General features: G+C 41.2%; 2 protein-coding genes across 4 annotated transcripts in view; both read right to left on the bottom strand.

Moving 5' to 3' along the window:
• Positions 1–2276, bottom strand: part of VPS39 (VPS39 subunit of HOPS complex) — a 43564-nt gene extending 41288 nt beyond the window's left edge. Inside the window, exon 1 of one of the 2 annotated variants that reach the window (XM_004578152.4) lies at positions 2026–2276. In XM_004578152.4, the coding sequence (XP_004578209.1) occupies positions 2026–2098 (73 nt within the window). In that variant the 5' untranslated portion in view covers positions 2099–2276. The remainder of the gene's footprint in view (positions 1–2025) is intronic. The other variant, XM_004578153.4, reaches the window with a different exon arrangement.
• A 2155-nt stretch (positions 2277–4431) lies between these two features.
• TMEM87A (transmembrane protein 87A) overlaps positions 4432–20852 on the bottom strand; it is a 43205-nt gene continuing 26784 nt past the window's right edge. The window contains exons 13-20 of one of the 2 annotated variants that reach the window (XM_058666004.1): positions 17990–18087; positions 16366–16424; positions 15609–15712; positions 12269–12342; positions 11844–11905; positions 10310–10362; positions 9470–9500; positions 4432–5670 (exon numbers count right to left, since the gene is read on the bottom strand). In XM_058666004.1, the coding sequence (XP_058521987.1) occupies positions 5629–5670; positions 9470–9500; positions 10310–10362; positions 11844–11905; positions 12269–12342; positions 15609–15712; positions 16366–16424; positions 17990–18087 (523 nt within the window). In that variant the 3' untranslated portion in view covers positions 4432–5628. Of the gene's footprint in view, positions 5671–9469; positions 9501–10309; positions 10363–11843; positions 11906–12268; positions 12343–15608; positions 15713–16365; positions 16425–17989; positions 18099–20852 lie in introns of both variants that reach the window. The other variant, XM_058666005.1, reaches the window with a different exon arrangement.

Genomic DNA, 20852 nt, shown 5'->3' with positions numbered 1-20852 from the left:
AAGCACACAAGGCAAATGAAAAAGGTGATGACTGGAAACAGCAATGCCTGCTGTGAAAATCTGAAACTAAAGTGAGGCGGGAGGCAGGAAAAGGCTTCCTGCAGCCCAGGATCACTCCCAGAGCCAAAGGGCATTCCTCCTGCTTGGCTACTTGCATCAAGGCAGGCCAAAAGACTGAAATTTCAAAACAGCGTTCCTGCAAAGCACAGGGAGGATGGATTTTGACTCCATAGGACGAAGCTGCTGAGAGGGTCTGAGAGAGGCACTGATGTGCTGCCAAGTCATGGCTCAGATGAGCCAGGCCAAGCTTAGTGCGCAGCAGCGCCCGGCCTTGTCAGGAGCACCCACGCTCAGCTGAGCTGGACACGCTTGTCCAAGGTGCATGTCTCCACTGTCACTTCTCCTGTTACACAAATCTGTTCCTTGGTCTTGTACCCTGCCACATGTCCCAGAGGCCAGGGTGGGTAGCATCTCCTACACCTCCTTGTACTCCTGTCCCTCACAGAGAAAAGAGACCATGTACGCACTGGACACCTAGTTCATGAAGCAGTCTTGGGTCCCTTAATTTGGTAATAGTCTTTTTTCCTCCTCTGTTCATTTTCAGTTTTCACTGAGACCATCTCACGGTAGAAAACGGAGGTTTTCTTGGGATTTCTGGGGGAAGGATTCTCTCTTAATCCAAAGGACCAGGAGAACTCAGTGGGTACATGTAATTTTCGAGAGGCCCATAACTACACAGACTGCATTGAAAGCAACCCAGTGGGGGTTGTGTGTGTGTCAAGGGGAAGGAGCAAAGAAAAAAAAAAAAAAAAAAAGGCAGCAGCAGCAGGCAAGTGAGGGAGGGAGAAAGAAAAAAGAATCTCACAGCAGAGACCAGAACCTTACGCAGATAAGTGAACAGCACTGCCAACAGATAAAAATAGCAGGATGCCAGCCACCCCTGAGGTTCCAAGGCCGTCACGGTCACCCACTCAGGATAAGATATGATGAAAGATAGAGCTGGTGCCTGGGCTCAACTGGCTAATCCTCCATCTTCAAGTACTGACATCTCATATGGAAACCTCTTCTGCTCCCAGCTGCTCCACCTTCCCATCCAGCTCCTTGCTTGTGGCCTGGGAAAGCCTTGGGATGGTGCATCCATGTTAAGAAACCTGGCTGAAAGTAGCTCCTGCCTCCTGGCTTTAGATCGGCTCAGCTCTGGCTGTTGCAGCCACTTGGGAAGTGCACTAGCAGATCGTATCCTGTTTCTCCTTCTCTCTGTAAAAATCTGCCTTTCCAATAAAAATAAATGAGTTTTAAAAAAAGATTTGATGAAATATTCTAAGCCACTTACTATGGGCCTGCACACTAGAGAGAAAGACGAGATGCCTGACCATGCTTTCCGTAGGAGTTAGTCAGTCTAGGATGATGCTCTTCTACCTATCGAGCTGGAGAAGTTGGGGACTTTGACTACAAAGCAATCCACTTCTTACCTGGCTAGGTTAGGAACTCAGAGTAACCATGTGAGCTACCTATGGGATTGAGACGTGGATTTATGAATGATCATGAAGGTGGGAACCCGAAGGTGGGGGTCAAGACGCGGAGGAAAAGCACAGTGCTAATTGCTGCCACGTCCAAACTGAAACACAACACTAGTCTTTGGACAAGTTCAGGTCTCTGAAAGCCTAAATCCCATTTCTTTTTTTTTTTTTTTTTTACCTCTAAGGGGAAAAGTCACACTTCTTGGGACTCGAAATGGGCCCAAACAGGGTACAAGTAATAAGACAAGTTCAATCTCCAAAAGAGGAAAGGGCAGATGACACATGCCTAAACTGCCCAAGTCGCTGCGGGTGGCCCGAGCAGCCCCAGGCACAGCGCTTCCACTGCCGGTGGTCATCTCCCTGCCCTTCCTCATCCGGGTTCCTCTCGGATGACCAGCATCAGACCCGAGCCCACACAGCCAGACGCCTGTCCACCGGCTCGGCTTCGCCCCACGTCCAGGCTCCCGCGCTGACCTGGCCTCTACCCCACCGCCCCTCGGCTCACCCCAGGCAGCCAGACAGTCGATCTGCAGCGGCAGCTTTTCGAGAATCGGCACGGGCTCGAAAGCGTCGTGCATGGTGGCGAGGAGAGAGGCGCCGTTGCCGCCCCGCCCGGAGTTGTGTCCCGTAGGCTTGTGGCCGGAATGAGGCTGACTTAGGGATACACGGGCATCCGACTACCTACACTGCCACTACAGGGCCTTCAGCAACAACACCGCCATCGTCCAGGCCGGACTTCCTTCCGGGTGCGCCCGCCCCTTCCGCAGCCAGACCCCGCCTCTTCCCCCGGCCTCCCAAAGCATCCTGCAGGAATCCGTCCTTCGCTCCGCACCTGGCTTCAACGCGGTGGTTCCTTAAGCAAGCAGCTGTGAGCTTGAAGGGAGGCAAGAAATTTTAATATCAAGAGCGGTTGTGATTGCGTATCAGATTTGGCATGGAGAGCTGGCATGTAGGAAATTTAGCAGTGTCTCTTAGCCTTAATCCTGCAGTCCACGGACTCTTCAAAGCTTGGAACCCTAGGGCCCGGTGCGATAGCATAATGGTTAAGGTCTTCGCCTTGAACGCGCCAGGATCCCGTATGGGCGCCGGTTCTAATCCCGGCAGCTCCACTTCCCATCCAGCTGCCTGCTTGTGGCCTGGGAAAGCAGTCGAGGATGGCCCAAAGCCTTGGGACCCTGCACCTGCGTGGGAGACCCGGAAGAGTTCCTGGCTTCGGATTGACACAGCACGGCCATTGCGGCTCACTTGGGGAGTGAATCATCGGACGGAAGATCTTCCTCTCTGTCTCTCCTCTCTGTACATTTGCCTTTCCAATAAAATAAACAAACCTTAAAAAAAAAGTTTGGAACCCTAGTCCAGTAGCAATAGCAATCTCTTATGAACTTGCTACAGCAACAGTCTCAGGCCCTCTGAAGCCAATTCCGGAGGGGAGCAACAGTCTGTATTTTTCTAATACCCCCAAGGTGATTCTACACACTTCAAAGTTTTCTAGGCTGAAGTTCCTCAACTGTGGCACGGCAGCACTACTGACATTTAGGGCTGGATGGGTAGGTATGGGGGCGCTACACTGTGCATCACAGGATGTTTAGCAGTGCGCCTGAACTCTACTCACTGGATGGATGCCACTGCCTTGCTCCCCAAACATACAACAAGAAAGTCTCTTTGCCAAATGTTGCACTTTGGGACAGTCACCCCCGGTTGAAGGAACAGTGTTAAAGTCAGTGCTTCCCCAATCTGAGGTGCATGCAATAGTCCAGAGGTGTTATCAGAACACGGACTTGGTCTAGTAGGACCAGACTGGGGTTCTCAATGGGGTATTTCTAACAAGTGCCCATGGGTGGATGATCCAGCGAATCACTAACCTCTTTTCCAATGGGTTATTACATCCCTACCCAGGAACTCTCACAAGCTGTATCTTAAACACTATCATTCCTTTTGGAAAGGCTAGGGAAGTGGCTCTTTCCTCCCAGTCGTTCTGTATTGTGGATTACCTTAGTAGTCAGCCTGGAGACTTACCGAATCTGGACTGTGAATGGCTATATTTGGTTAATTGTCCCTACTAAAGCATCAAGCATGTCTTAGGTCTAGCATTTGGCCTTAAAGAAAAACTATGAAAGAAAAGGCTGAGCACAAGACATGAATTGAAAAAAATCTAGTCCTGGTCATTAAAAAAAATATTAACCCAGCTTCATCAAATGCCATTATACGAAATTAATCAAAGTGTATTTTCAGGTAGTCTGAATAAAGAAATTGCTGAGTAAATCCTGTGTTAGATTGCTCCAGAGAAGTTGATTAACTTCTTGAAAATTTAGAATTATCAGAGCTGAACTGGAAGAAGGGTCCAGCATCTTTTAACACCAGCCCCAAGGACACCACCAAAGTAAACAGGCTAATGTGAAACCACAAATTCCTTCCCAATCTGGCCCAAGATACAATTTCCAGTTCCAGTCACCCAATAAACAGTTGAAATTATCGGGTACCAGGATATAAAATTTGGACTATGTTATTTAATAGGGTTTTGTGTCAACATGAAATCCTAAACATTACACGACCAACTCTTTTGGTTGCATTCTAGCTATTACTGTTACGCAAGAGCAACCCAAGACAATACCACTAGTTTTACACTAATGAATGTCTATAAGAATATAGTTAATTCCTGATATTATTATTCCTTAGGTGACCTTTTTAAAAATCACCAAAGCGAAGAGCTGTAGAGAAATGCTAAATAAATGTTAACACTTTCACCAGAGCATGAGTCAGAGAAGTATGGTCTTCATGTGTGCATGTGGTCAGTGGTTTCACAGAAAGCAAGGTAATCTAGAATGAAAGCCATGAAAAGGAAATCTCCCTGAGACGGTATGAGAGAGAAGGGTTTTTTTCTTTGAAAGAGTATAGACAAAAATGAGAAAAAATATATTAATTTTTGTTTAATTTTTTATATTAAAAAGTGGCATGAAATTTTATGTAGAACAAAAATCTTGGGAAAGGCAAACTGGGTAAAACCATTGAAACAGAAATATAGTGCTTTCAAGTGAATCCCGTCACCTTGTGACGTCCCATGTGAACAGCTTCTAATCTAACACCAGATATGGAACAGTCATTCCTCCAGTCCTTAAGAAGGAGCAATCTAGCACCTCCCCACCACCTAAGATAAGAAACATCACTGATTCAGAAGCGTTTCCTTCCTATCAGCTCCCTCTTCTGAAGCATTACTGGTGCTCTGGCAGGACGCTCTCTCTCAGCACTTGAGACGGAGTACGGCTCTGCAGCTAATGCAACACCCAATGAAAAGCATGTAGGCAAACACAGCACTGCCTGGACTCTGCAACAGTGCCCTTGGAGGTTTACAAAACAGTAGTTAAAAGTTTCTGGAGTGTGCACCACATTGCCAGCAATGGGATATGTCACAATAGCACATGTCAAAAGAGTTAAGCTAATATTTCTCTTTAGAGTACATCTGAAATAGAAAAAAAATCTTCAATATACACCATCTTGTAAACAAAATTGCACTTGATTTTGCTTTATATGATCTGAATCACACTGTAACAGATTTTCCTTTCATTTATACAACCATGGCTCCTGAACTCAGAAGGGGCCCCTTTTCTTCTCAAAACCACCTCTGCAAGTTGTAACTTTGACTTCCCAGAAAACCAGAAAATAATCAACAATTTTCCCCATTACCCATGTAACTCCCTAAATAAATAAAAATTACAGGTAGTTGCTCCTGGAGATTATATAACATGATGTTGATGACACAGTCCTTTTTGAAGATGTTAAACGTTTTAGTCTCACAGATTAAACAACCGGAACATACGAAGTTCAGGAACAACATACATATGTTGCATAAACATCCATGTCAGGGCTTGAAAGGGAAAGGAACATCAGTGTTATAAATCAAAAGCTTGCAGATCTTTCTCATTTGAGGAACTTGTTTTCAGTCAGATGTTCTCCTTGTTTCAACACCTCTCGCCAGCTCCAGTGCAAAAAGATCAAGGAACAGATCAGATGTCACTGCTTCCTTTAATCCCACAGAGCAGTGTGGAAGAATGACACAGGGTTAGCCTCTTCCATGATACTAGCCATTTTCAGCTGCCAATCTTCCCAGTCTTCACTCCATTTTGGACCTTTCAAAGTGTGTGATCATTCGTTCCTAGAATGAAAAAAAATTATGTATTTATTTACTTTCATCTTGTAAGGCAGAGGGAGACAGAGACTGCTTTTATTCTACTGGTTCACTCTGCAAATACCTACAACAGTGACTCCATCCAGGTCTCCCACATGGGAAATAGGGGTCCAACCACATAACCCATCATCTGCTGCTTCCCAGGGTTCATTGACAGAAAGCTGGACCAAAAGTGAGGTAGCCAAGGGCTTGAATCAACACTCTGATATGGGATTTGGTTGTCCCAAATGTTGGCTTAAACATGCTGTGTCACAATGCCTGCTCCCAAGTATATTAACCTAAAACGACCTACTTTCAAAATCCATTTTATTTTGTAAAGATTTATTTATTTTTATTGGAAAGTCGTATTTTCAGAGAGGAGAGACAGAGAGAAACATTCCATCTGCTGTCTCACTTCCCAGATGGTCACAATGGTCAGAGCTGAGCCAATCCGAAGCCAGAAGCCAGGAGTCAGGAGCTTTCTCCACATCTCCCAGGCAGGTGCAGGGTCCCAAGGCTTTGGGCCATCCTCTATTGCTTTCCCAGTCCATAAGCAGGGAGCTGGATGGGAAAGTAGAACAGTCGGGACATGAACCGGTGCCCATATAGGATTCTGGTGCTAACAAGTGAGGATTTAGCCAATAAGCCATTGCCTGGGCTCCAGAAGACTGGAATTGCATCCAAATCTTCCATGTGGGTAGCAGAGACCCAAGTACTTGGGCAATCTGCTGCTGCTTTCCCAGGCACATTAGCAGGGAGTTGGATCAGAAGCACAACAGTTAGGACTTGAACCAGTTCTCCAACAGGGAGTGGTGGCATTACAGGCCATGGTTTAACACGAAGTGCCACACACTGACCCCAACAATGATTCCTTGAATATAACACCAAAACACAGGCAACAAGAACAAAAATGAATTACAGGACCTAGCGCGATGGCATAGTGGTTAAATTCTTGCCTTGCAAGTGCCACAATCCCTTTTGGGAGCCATATGGATCACTTGGGGAGTGAAACAGCAGATGAAAGATCTTTCTTTCTCTCCTCTCTGTAAACCTGCCTTTCCAATAAAAATAAATAAATCTTAAAAAAAAATCAGAACCAGATCAAACTGAAAAAGCCTCTGTGTTACAAAGGAAATAATTAGCAGAATGCAGGCCAACCGATGGAAAGGAGAAGCTATTTATAAACCATGTATCCAATAAAAGACTAATATCCAAAAAAACAGAATTAACTGCTAAACATAATAATAAAAAAGACCCCAAATAATCCAATTTTACAATAGGCAAAGGACCTAAATTGAACATTTCATGAAAGACAAATAAATGGCCAATAGATACATGAAAGATGTTCGTCATTCTTAATCATCAAGGAAATGCAAATTAAAATCCCAATAAGATAAAGCTTAACTCCGACTAGGATGGCCAATTTCAAAAACAAAAGCAAAACAAAAGCAAAAACAAAAACAATTCTAAAGTATGCAAATAAAATGCATAGATGAGGTTGTTGAGAAAATAGAATCCTGCTGCACCAATGGTGCAAATGCGGAATGGTACAGCCACAATACAAAACAGTAGCTAAAAAATAATTAAAAACAGCCCAGTGTGATAGACTACTGGCTAAAGTCCTCACTATGCATCTGCTAGGATCCCATATGGGTGCTGGTTTGTGTCCCAGCTGCTCCACTTCCCTTCTGATCCCTGTTTTGGGCTGGGAAAGCAGTGGAGGATGACCTAAAGTCTTGAAACCTTGTACCTGCCTGGGAGACCTGGAAGAGGCTCCTGGCTTCACCTTGGCTTAGCTCCGGCCATTGTGGCCATGTCATGAGTGAACCACAGATGAAAGATCTTTATTTCTGTATCTCCTTCTCTCTGTATATCTGCCTTTCCAATGAAAAATATAAAATGTATCTTTAAAAATAAAATAACTAAAAACAGAAAAAAAACACATGATCAGTAATCCTACTTTTTTTGGTATATATCCAAAAGTTAAAATAGCAGGATGTTGAAGAGACACATGATTCAGAACAATCAAAAACATGGAAATAAACCTAATGTCCACCTCCAAAATGGTATACCCATAAAACACAATACATTTACAACACATAGAACATGATCCATTCTGAGCAGGCACTTGGCCTAGTAGTGTACCCACCAGGCTAAGGCATCAACATCACATTAGCAGGCCTGGGTTGCTTGTCTCTGGTTCCTGATTTGACTTCTTACTAATGCAGACCTGGGAAACAGTGTGATGGCTCAAGTTGTTGGGTTCTGGTCACCTTCAAAGGCAACTTGGGTTGCCTTTTCTAGCTGGTCCAGTGCCAGACATAGTATGTCCCTCTCAAAGAAACTTAAAAGTCTAGGATTCACTGAACAACACCTTGCTTAGACTTAATATACAAATGGAAGAGGGTAGATTTCATTGTTATATGTTCTTACCAAAAAAAAAAAAAGCCTAGGTATTTAAAATTTATATTTAATTGTAAAATTATAGATTTTTTTCCTTAGAGAAAATTTTAGAGCTGAGTTCCACCAAAGGTACTACAGTAAGCCTGTATTCTCATGAATGGCACCATCTAGCCAAGCCCTACAGAAGCTCTGAAGGCAAGTAACTAGCAAAAGAAAACTCCTTTGGGGTATCTGGGAACTGTAACAGATGTCACAGAAACCGAAGTGTTACATGTACAAGTTCAAATCTGAATGGAGGTGCTGACTATAATGGTAGTGATGCAGGAGTATCACATGTAAAACAATTCATTTGCAGGTTTGAATTACTACATTCCTTTCTTAAAAATTTCATTTATTATTTTCACTTATATTAGGTTTAAAAGAATTAATTTTTTGAGTTACACAGAGAGAGACAGAGAAAGATCTTCTATCCACTGGTTTACTCCTCAGATGGCTCCAACAGCCTGTGTAGGGCCAGGCTGAAGCCAGCAGTCAGAAGCCCCATCTAGGTTTCACACATGGTGGGTACAAGAGCTCAAACAATAGGGCCATCCTCTGCTGCTTCTCCCAGTCTACTAACAGGGAGACAGATGGTAAGTTGTTGCTGTCCTACAGAGAATAACTTGGTGCATGGAGACAATAATAACACATGTGGACTACTGTCTGATGGTCAATAGCCAAAGTTCATTAACAGCATCAGACTTTTAAAGGAAGGTTGTCAGGTAGGCATCCAGGGAGGAGGGGCTTGAGCCCTTAACCTCTCAACAGCAAGGTACAGTTCCCCAAAACACAGTTAGTTCCTCTAGCAAGTTCTTTATCTCAACCTGTGAACCAGGATGTTTCCTGCTCATCTCCTTATCAATTGCTCCTGGCGCCTTCAGGGAAGATTCAACTATGTCTCCCACAATATCAAAGTGGCACAGCCAGGATGTGACCAGTACCCACATGGGATGCCTGAGTCACCGGCTACAGCTTTATGTGCTGCACCACAACACCAGCCCAGAGACTACGTTTACATTTCAACGGTTTTTATTTCTTTTGCTTGTTTAAATGTGAACTTCTTAAAGACAAAGGAGCTAGGCAGTGGGGAGTACGGTGTTTGTCAATCAACTTCAACAAAAATACCACCAAGTAGGACCACGCAACTTTAAAAAAGGTGGGTACGGAGCTAAGCATAAAGGAGACATCCTTGAACATGTCAGTTCTAATATAAGTTATTTCTATCCTTATCATTCTTCAAGTCTGCCAACTCTAGTTCCTGAAGTCACTACTGAATCAAACAGAACTCACGACTCCCTGTGAAGTCACCACTTCCAGAGTTCATGCGTGTGATTTGATCACTTACCTCATCTGAATCCAGCAGGGCCGGAAGTGCTCTGCAGAGAAGAAATACCAAATCAAACAATGTAAAGTAAGGCCTAAATTGTTCATAAAGGACCTAGAAATAACAAATGCAACTAAAATATTCTGTAATTATCTAAGATTTTCATATTCTTGGGCCTGGGGTGGTAGCCTAGCAGCTAAAGTCCTCGCCTTACATGCACCAGGATCCCATATGGGCGCAGCTTTAATCCTGGCAGCCCCTCTTCCCATCCAGCTCCCTGCCTGTGGCCTGGAAAACCAGTGGAGGAAGGCCCAAAGACTTGAGACCCTGCACCCACGTGGGAGACCCGGAAGAGGATCCAGGGGCCGGGCTACAGATTGACACAGCTCCAGCTTTTGTGGCTGCTTGGTGAGTAAAACAACAGAAGATCTTCTTCTCTGTCTCTCCACCTCTCTGTATATCTGACTTTCCAATAAAAATAAATAAATCTTAAGAAAAAGATTTTCATATTCTTACTTGTCTTTTCAGAAAAAAAAGAAATTACAAAATGTTACTGAAATTACATAGAAAACAGCCTATAAGTGATAGGATCAGTATTTCATTAAATACCACTAGAAAGGAACTGAAAAATTTCCAAAGAAAAACCATACTGACTTCAGGAAGATTTATGGTAAATCTAAGCAGAAATGTTATATGAACGTACAATCCCAATTATCTTTATCTGTATATTATTCCTGATTTTCAACAGCTTTTATTTTTATTAAGGTCTAGCTCTTCTTCTTTAGCTCATTCACCTACATGAGCAAAAATACAGAACTAACTTTGAAATGGGATTATTGTAGTAATGATTCAAAAACTTACACATCCGTCACAGAGGAAGGAACATTCTCTTCTACCCATTTCAAGTCATCTTCCTGCCAAACACATAAATACAAATTAAAATGTACTTGCTAATATAGCTTAAGATGTCATGATATTATGATCTTTAATTTTTTGCAACTTTAACTGGTATATTCAAATAACAAACAGCACTTCTGAAAAAGTTAAATAATTTAGAAAAAAAAATTAACCAACATTTCCTTTAAGGCTTTCTCTCCCCCAGTAATTATCATTATATCCTCTGCAGCTATGAGATCAACAGTTTTAGATTCTACATATAAGTGAGATCATGTAGTATCTGCTTCTCTGTGAATGGTTTATTTCACTTAACATAATTTCTTCCAGGTTCTTCCATGTTATCAAGAATGACAAGACGGGAATTGGCCACTGCCTACAATTCTCACATCCCATATGGGTGCTGTTTCAAGTCCTGGCCACTCCACTTCCAATCCAGCTCCCTGCTAATGTGCCTGGGAAAATTACTAAAGACAGCTGTCAAGCCTGAAATGGCTGTCTTTTCTTCATATTTGCCCACCATCTTTTTTTGTTGTTGTTGTTGTTAAAGATTGTTTATATATTTGAAAGGTAGAGCTAACAGAGACAGAGCGAGACACAGAGAGGGAAAGCTGTAGTATCTGTTGTTTCCCACATGGTCACAACAGCCAGGAATGGGCCAGGTTGAAACCAGGTATCTGAAACTCCAGCCAAGTAACCCTTCCCAAAGAGTTGAGTCATCATCTGCCACCCTCTCTGAGAACTGGGAGTTTCTTCCAGGTCTCCCACATGGGCACAGGGCTCCAAGGCTTTGGGCCTTCCTCCGCTGCTCTCCCAGGCCATAAGCAGGGAGCTGTATCAGAAATGTAAGAGCCAGGACTAGAATGGGCACTCATATGGGATGCTGATGCTACAAGCTGAGGACTAGCCTCATAAGTTACTATACCAGTGGGTAGAGCCAAATTATTTAAAATTTTTTACCCTGTCATGTAAAAGAAATATAAAGTAATGTCTTCATCCTTGAACACCTTTTCACTGATATAATTAAGCTTAGCTCACTTTGTGGATACTTTATTCATCAAGGCTAGATAGGTTCTATACTGCCTAAATGTAGAATAAATGCTCAACTCTAAAAAATCCTGAAAAGATCTTTACCTTTACTTCAAAAGAACTTAAGTTATCAATGGGGCCACGAGTTCACTTACAAAAACCATCAGACCATGGTTCACAGACAGCTGGGGGGATTATGGAGACCTCAAAGGTATCAACAAAAACTATCAGAGCAACAAGGCTGACTGGGTAATTTTCCAGAATACTGAAGCAGATCATCTAGTGTTTAAACACTACCAGATTTTAGACTCACTTGCTCTATTTTTAAAAAATGCTTATTTAGTAAAAAGCTAACAGAGCAAGTAAATTACAGCACAGGTACAGGAGTCTTTAGGGTCTATTCTTAACTGATGAGCTACACCAATGCATGAAGAAAGGGTCAAGACTAAAGCCAGAGGGAAGTTCTACTTACTGCTTTGTTTACTTTACTGTTTCCATTTGGTTCTTGTTTGGTACTTCTCATTTTCATTCCCTCTGTAGAGAAAATAAGTGTAGACTGGTTAACTTCATCAAAACACTGATGATTATGAAAATGGATTTAGAACTTCAACGGTTCTGACATTGCAAACTAAACAACAGATATTTCTCCTCGTTTACATTGATGCTGAGGTCAAGCTAAATTTTCAGCTCATTTTTAACAAACCAACTAGATATTTACCACTTAATAATTTACTGAATTTAGCACAGTTTCATCTTAGAATTTATGCCCTTGTTAATCTTCTCTTCATTCTAACTTTACTATTTACCAAATTGAGGACCATCACAGCTGTAAAATAGCAATGTACTTATATAGAGAGAACATTTAAAACAAAATTAAAAGGTGAATTTTATCACTACCAAAGCTTTCTTTCAGCATAGGTTCCTTTTGTTCATCCTCTTCTTCCTCCTCAGACAACGGTGAAAAGGCAAACCTGACAGAACCAACACAATGCAGAAGAAATTAGAAAACTAAAAGAAACTGCTCTACCATCTGGGTTTTACAGGATTTACCACTCAAACTGAAATTGTAGTAACTATCAAATCAGGTGAATGAACAACAATAATTCTTCCCCTGGAGAAAACTTTCAATTGCCTGTATCAGCAAGAGAGAAGCATCCTATCTGAGAGCAGGCTTAGCCACGTCTTGCTGCTTGTGACTTTGGAAAAGCTCTGTAGTCCCTCTGTAGCTCCCATCTCTGCATCTGTAAGTGAGGCTATCAGAACATTGCTGAAAACACTAAGGGAAGTGTTTGCAAAAAGTGAGTCATTACACATGAAAGGTTTATCAGCACAACACCCAAAACAGTTATAAATATCCAATACAAATTCAGTTAGAAGGGTGTACCTATCACATAGAGCAAAGTAAATTCTCATCTAAATTAAATTTTCAACCTTCAGAGCTCAGAGCTCATAGAGGGGAAGGCTTAATCTTGTGCATTCCAGGTAATTTAAAATCTGTTTTCAAACGTACAGATCAGAACACAAAGGCTTGGTCTAGGATGTCTCAGATGACATTCCTTCCCAATTTCCAAGAGACTCATCAAGGCAGCTGCCAGAAAGTAACTCTCAAACTGTTTTAGCTCTAACCTCCCTCTGTTCTATTTTACTGTGAGCTACTATCACCACTCCACCTCGTTTTTAAACCTCCCCTTCATAATCACACACTCAATCATCTAAGAATAGTACAGAACATCTGTAACTTATTAAAGAGAAACAAGATTTCATGGTAAACATTGTAGTTATGGTATCAAATGAAAAGCATTGAAAGAGTAAGATAACAGGGTTCACTGGAAGTGCCTGGGTTCACTATCACAGAAGAGGGCTTGGACAATGTAATAACACAAGAATCAGAAATGAGGCAGGAAGACTATGAGTACTTCAAGATAAAAACCTACCTGATGGGAAAAATCTAAAAATTATCAAGACAAGGAGCTTGACAGTTACGATGAATATACAAAAATCAACAGCATTTCTAAATATTTGGAAAACCCTAAATAAAATTTCTAAAGGTGGCATTCATACTACCTACAAAACATTTAGACAGAAAGTTATGAAACATAAATGAACACTAGAACAACTTAAAAAAAGAACATATTCAAAGACGGAATTATCAGAAAGTATTTAATTTCCCTAATCAATTCACTAAGTCAATTAAATGCAATCAACATCTCAACAAAGTTTTCCTAGAATTAAACATGCTGATTTTTTTTATTATCAAAAAGCAAACATCCAATAGCAAATGCTATTTTAAGAAGAAAATTAAAACAAATGTGGAGGTGCTCCGCATATCAGGACTTATTTAAAAGCTAGGTAATTAAAACAGTGTGCCAACTATTGATACTGGACCACAGCAGATCAAAATCTTGAATTTTTTCATGAATTAAAAATCTTGTGAATTTTTTTGGAAGCTATACAATAATTTTATGACCTTACCTCAGGCAAGGAAAGGATTTCTTAAAAAGGCACAAGACACAAGGAAAAAAATGGAAATCTGACTCCATACTTCCGAGGATGTATGACCAAAAACAGCATTAAAAAATTAAGACAATGAACTAGAAGAAAATACCTGTAATACTAAAAACAAACAAGATATTGGCACTCAAAACATATTAAGAATTTGTACATATCAGCACGTAAATGTTCGTTACAGTTTGAAATATCTGTAAACTCCATCCTAAAACAACCATTCATAAACTAGGAGGCGTGGCCTAACAGGAGTTTACAGCTTTCACAAATGTATTAATGCTGTTACACATAAGTTCTCTGATGTGACAGAACCAGATCTGGGGACAGATCCTGAGGAGGACTTGTGGGCTCACTTCTGTAGGACTATAGCATCCCCCCGATTTGCCTGAAGAGCTGGGGATGGTGGCAGGCTGAGCCAGGTTGTACCACGGAACTCACCTGGCACTTGCAAGAGCTAGAGCTGGGAAGGCCTGGGAGGGAGCTGGACTGGGCCAGGATGGCACATGCAAAAGCAGGACTAAGGGCAAACCCTGGAAGCTCTGCACCTGAACCCTTCCTAGGCTACTCCCTTGCTCTTCTCTCGGTTTATTTCAATTTGTACCTTTTCTCTGAATGGAAGAAAAAAAAACCTGTAGCCATGAGTCTAACAGCTTTAAGTGACTCCTTCTAGCGAGTCACTGCTTGTGAGGGGCTTTGGAACAAGCTCAGAACTCGCTATTAGAAATGTGAGCAGTCTTGTTAGGCCTCTGTCCTCAGATTCTGCAGGTTGGGGAAAGTCTGGGTAGTCAGGAACACATTTCTGTCCCATATCTTCATGTAATCGGTATGTTTTTGCTTTTTTTTTTTGTGGGAGGAGGAATCAAGGGGAAAAGACCAGCACTAAACAACAGAAAAAGTTAAAACAAGGCCAAGGGAAAAAAAAAATGGGGCAGAGAGGTTCTGGGGTGTAGAAGAATATATAATATTCTTCTTATATTCACATTATTGTAGACAAATCAAATTCAACTTGGACTTTCAATTCCAAAATCAGTTAAGTAAGTTTCATTTTAAGGGCTCCAGACTATAGACACTGTTCTGCTCTGAACACTGGGTAGGAAGGGTCTCCTTGAGTGATAACATCTTCCTCGTCTATACAAATACCTACATTATCAGAAGCTGTCATGGCTGAAATGGACCTCACCGCCCTTGATTTAGTCCCTCTCACATGAAAGGAAATCAAGTCCCAGAGAGGTAACAAGAGCACACCAAGGGCTCATTGGCGAAATCCTCACCTTGCACACATGGGATGCTATAAGGGTGCCAGTTTATGTCCTGGCTGTTCCACTTCCCTTTCAGCTCCCTACTGATGGCCTGGGAAAGCAACAGAATATGGCCCAGAGCTTGGGGAACTGCACCAACATGAGAAACCTGGAGGAAGCTCCTGGTGGACTGACTCAGCTCTGGCCGTTGCGGCCACTTGGGGAACAGCTAGTGTGTGGAAGAATTTTCTCTCTATCTCTCCTTCTCTGTAAAAATGCCTTTCCAATAAAAATAAATAATTGTCTTTTTTAGAAGAGCATACCAAAATTCACAAAGCAAGAAGACAGTTGAGAAAAAACCCAACTCAATTGATTCAAGACACACTGCTCTTTCCACTACAGGACACAGCCCTGCCACTCTCCCCTAACTACCACAGCTAATGTGATGTGGCTATTCGATGGTTAGAAGCATCAAAAGAAAGAGCTGAAAGAACCTCTGGTTGTTCGCTGATGGCCTCCAGAGAACCATGATGACAAACAGGATCATGGAGAACAGCAATCGCCAGATGGCATCATCCACCCACAGCTCCCGCCAGTCCTGCAGTGAAGGGGAAAGAAAAAAACATTGATATACAACAACAATCATGGACAAAACCCTATTCCTAGAACAAGAATTACGTATGCATTCAAGTTCTATTTATTAAAGCCTGCTATATGCCAGACCCTGGGCAGTGTGCTAGGACACACAATGAAGGACACAATCTCTTTCCTTGTACTGGATTACAGCTGTTAAGGGCATCATCTGAGTATGTCATGAGTCTGAGATCTTTAGAGAAGAGTTTTATATAGTTAGAGAAGAAGTAACACGAAGTTGTCACATTTTATAATTTTCATTTTTGTTTATTTTTAACCAGGTAAAGCCTTCATTGTCTCTGTTGTTGGTCATAGTCTCTGTGCTCAGACTTGAAGGACATGGATTCTACTGAGATTACTATGATTCCCACATACTGAGTGTTCAGTTCTCAGACTCCTTATGTCACACTGAGTTATAATAGACTAGGATCACCACTTACAAAATACTCTCCCATTATTAGATACAATGAGCAGACCACACTGAACATTTTATAACCCTCAGCATAGAAATTAGACTGATTTCTTAGATCACATACCTTATGAGAACCTTACTACTAAAGACACCGTCACAACATGTGTAAAATACACTACTTACAAATGTATTTGCTTGTAACTTACCGACTGACATGTCACTATCCTGAACTTCATGGTTGTCCAAATGATAAACACAATCGATGCTAACAGGAAATGAAAAGCTCAGTCAGAGCATGAATGTTGGCTTATACCCTAAATTATATTCCTCTGCCTCTGGTAAAGTAAAGCAGAATCATATACACGCTTAACCTCATTCTTTATAATCATTATTTATCATGATGATTTATCATAATCATTATTTATTAAAGGTATTCCATATAAATTTACAGAGTGACTGCTATAAGCAAGATTCATAATGTCAAATATTTCTGGATTCAAAGGAATGTTCTATAATAATCTGTTTACTATCTGTAGCTGAAATTACTCAGAAATGGAAAAGTACTGGAGATACAGCTTATTTAAGCATTATCAATATACATTTTCCCCTTCTTTCAACAGCAATGTCAACGTTTCTTTCACTGGTCTTGTCAAAATTGAAAGCTGCCAAAGTGACTATAACATAGGCAAAACAGCTAGTTCCAATCACAGATCAGAACTCACCATTCCCAGTACAAGGCTCAAAATGTAGGCAAATAAGCCTCATCTGGTTATGGTCATATATATATCCAAAAGCACTATAAAAGCAATATACACTGTTTCAAAATTCCATAGCTATAAGACAAACAAGATGTGGCATGTCTTCTACCAGGAATCTACATAACAGGAATCTACATAAATACCATTTGGCACTCAGGCTAACCCAACTAAACAAACAAACAAAAAAAACCCAATTCAAGAAAAAAAAAGGTCTCAGGAAAGAATCAACACAGGAAATGGATAGATACAGAGTGAAACTACATGGGGCAAATGTTCAGGTGTTACACTTAAAACAACTGGTTCTCTTTGTATATGAGAAAGAGATAGAACTACCATTCCCTGGTTCACTCTCCACTGCCTACAACAGCCAGAGCTGGAGTCTGGAGCTGGGAACATAAAAGTTCTGCTATGGGGATAGCAGTGACCCAACTACTTGAGCAACTGACACTGTTTCCAAGGGAAACAGGAATCTGGAGTTGGAAACCAGAGCTGGATAATCAAACTCAGATACTCTGATGTAGGACATGAGTGCCTCAACTGTCTACTCCAAATAATAAGTGATTCTTAATCTTTTTCTAAAAAAAAGAGTTAAGAGGGGCTGATGGGTGCCATCCACAGTGGGTAAAGCTGCTACATGCTATGCTGGCATCCCATATGGGTGCTGATTTGTGTTCTGGCTGCTCCACATCTGATCCAGCTCTCTGCAAATGAGCCTGAAAAGGCAGTGGAGAATGGCCCAGGTCTTTGGGACCTTGCACCCATGTGGCAGTCCAGAAGCTCTTAGCTCATGGTTTAAGATTGGCCCAGCTCCAGCTATTACAGCCATATGGAGTATGAAACAGCATATGGAAGAAAGCTTTCTTTCTCTTTTGCTACTCCTCTCTATATAACTCTGTATTTCAAATAAATAATTAGAAAAACAATACAGAATGCAAAATAGATAGAAAATTGAGAACATTTTCCCCAAGTGAAATGTATGAATCTTCCTAGGCATTATGAATACTTCTAGCATATTTAGGTTCATTTCTAAAAATATAGCATTTAAACAGTAGGAAGGAAGTCCCAAACTCACCTGCTACTGCCAAAATAAGCGTGTTCGTGAAATGTCGATACAAAGAAAGCTTTACAATATTCCTCCGGAGTTTTAATAGCTTCATTGTTTGAGTCAGGCTAATAAATATGTGTTTGCAGGTCAAGGAATTAAACATTAAAAAAATTTAGTACACTAGTCATCAGATTTCTTTGAGCAGATTGGGTAGCATACTACTGATCTGCAGGCTTGTCAGCTCTTATTCTCACCTAGCCCCACGTCTCAGCAAGGTTAGTGAGAAAACCATCATCTCTTTTACTTAATTATTATTTTCATTTACTTGACAAACAGAGGAACAGAGACAAAGCAAGATCTTCCACCCAGCAGTTCACTGTCTAAATGCCTGTAACAGCAGGGCTGCTTTTTCAGTCATCTCCTGCTGCCTCCCAGGATAAGTATTAGCAGGAAGCTGGACTGGAAGTGGAGACAGGCACTCTGACATGGGATACAGTCATCCCAAGCAGTGGCTTAGCCCACCGCACCACAACAGGTGAACCCCAAAATCAACATTTTCAGTGAAAAACTGAAGAGAAGTCATAAAGATAAAATAAGAACACAGATAGCAAGAACAAAACATAAAAACATTAAAAAGAAAAAAAAAGGAGAAATAAAGACACAAAGAGGTTTTCTTGGGAAGCAAACCAAAAAGAAAAAATAGAGCTATGGAGAATGATTAAAAGAAAATGAGAGCCAGACAAAGAACAAGGAGTTGGTATCTCCCTTCTTTCTCCTTTGAAGGCGGCAGCTGTGTTTTCACCTTTCCCAGTTAACCCAGTCTAGCATCACGATCACATGTGTGTCCCCAGCCTTCCAAAGCTCTTCCCTTAGTCCCCTCAGGCAACCTGCCAGAACCTGTCACCTGCTGCCTGTCTGAGCCTGGATTAAGAAACCCTACGTTATTACTGTTCAAGAATCCCAAGCAACAGTTCTCCATTTTCAGAGCATTGCTCCCAAGTAGAAAGTGACAGAAGAACAGGAAGGGAACTGACAATTACTCAAGATTATACTTGCTCTCATGTCCAATTTTTAGGACAAGGAGCAGAGACAAAAATCAGGAGCCGGAGTTCGTTCTACCCTTTGGCAAACCCATAGCTGTGACCCACTCACCAAGTTTGCTGACTGCATAGCACATTCTGACCAACTTCCCCACCCTCTCCGCTCCTCTAAAGTTCCACAGAAATACACAAAAGGTGCTTGGAAAGAGACTGATCTTGAAAAGCATTGGCCACTTTGTATCAGAACACTTCAATTTCAGATTATCTACTATCTAGCAATTCATTCAATTTCACAAATTACCATTCTTTTCACATTCAGCTCTTTCCAACAGTCACAATCCATCAAGACTTTAGTACTGCACAACTAAATGTAGGATTACATACATAAAACACAAATAAATTAAAAATAAGCCTAAAAAAGTAAAAAACCTTGTATCTTTCATCCAACAGACCCAAGTCCCTAATAAGATCCAAGTCCCTAATAAAAAAATGCAGAATTCTCAGACCTCAAGACATACTACAGAGCAGTGATTATCAAAACAGTCTGGTACTGGTACAGAAACAGAGCAGAAAATCAGTGGAACAGAATAGAAACACCAGAAAGGAGCCCACACATGTATAGTCAACTAATCTTTCACAAAAAACAAAAACAAACAAACAAACAAACAAAAAACCCCTGAAAACAACCCAGGCAAAAAGCCTGGACTATTCAACAAATGCTGTTGGGACTCTGGATAGCAGCTTGCAAAATTAAGAAGTAAGACCCATACTTGTTACATTATACGAAAATTAGCTCTAAATGGACCAAGGACATAAATCTACACTCAGAAATCATCAAACTACTAAAGGAAAACATAGAAAACACATTCCAAGATACAGGAACAGGGACAGAATTCTTAGAAACGACGCCAAAAGCAACAGCAACCAAAGCCAAAATGGACAAATGGGACTACATCAAACTAAAAAGCTTCTGTACAGCAAAGGAAACAATTAACAAAGAAGCAAACAACAGAATAGTAGAAAAATTTTGCACACTACACAAGTGACAGGGGACTAATACACAGGATTTACAAAGAGCTTCAGAAACCCAGGGACAGCAAAAAAAAAAAAAAAAAAAAAAATCCTGTATCAAAATGGGCAAAGGAAATGAACAGACATTTTTCAAAAGAACATATTCAAATGGCTAACAGACATATGAAAAGATGCTCAGGCTCCATAGCCATAAGAGAGATACAAATGAAAACCATGTTGAGGTACCACCTAACTCCAGTCAGACTGGCCTATATTCAGAACTCAGCTAACAACACCTGCTGGCGTGGATGTGAGGAGAAAGGCACCCTCCTTCACTGCTGGTGGGAGCGTAGGCTAGTACAACCACTGTGGAAATCAGTATGGAGAATGCTTGGAGAATTGTAAATAAACCTGCCATATGACCCAGCTATCCTGCTCCTAGGAATATACCCAACAGAAGTGAAATCTGCATATGAGAAGGGGATCTGTAATCCTGTATTTGCAGCAGCACAATCAACAATAGCAAAGACAGTGAAACAATCCAGATGTGCATCCGAAGAGTGGTTAAAGAAACTGTGGTACAGCTACTCCATAGAATATTATTCAGCTATTAAGAATGAAATTTTACCATTTACAAGTAGGTGGTCCCAACTAGAGACCATTATGTGAAATGAGTTAATCACAAAAGAACAAATACCATATGTTCTCTCTAATATAAGGAAACCAACTTGGAAATTGTAACTTCAATAATCTGATCCATACTGTTTTTTGGTTGGTTGGTTGCTTTTTGGCTGTATCCCATGTGTTTTGATGTTTTTTATTTCAGTTTTGTTTATTCC

The sequence above is a fragment of the Ochotona princeps genome, chromosome 6 (assembly GCF_030435755.1).
Source record: "Ochotona princeps isolate mOchPri1 chromosome 6, mOchPri1.hap1, whole genome shotgun sequence".
Classification (NCBI taxonomy): domain Eukaryota; kingdom Metazoa; phylum Chordata; class Mammalia; order Lagomorpha; family Ochotonidae; genus Ochotona; species Ochotona princeps.
Note: the sequence above shows the minus strand (reverse complement) of the source record. Positions and strands in the feature narration are given on the sequence as shown.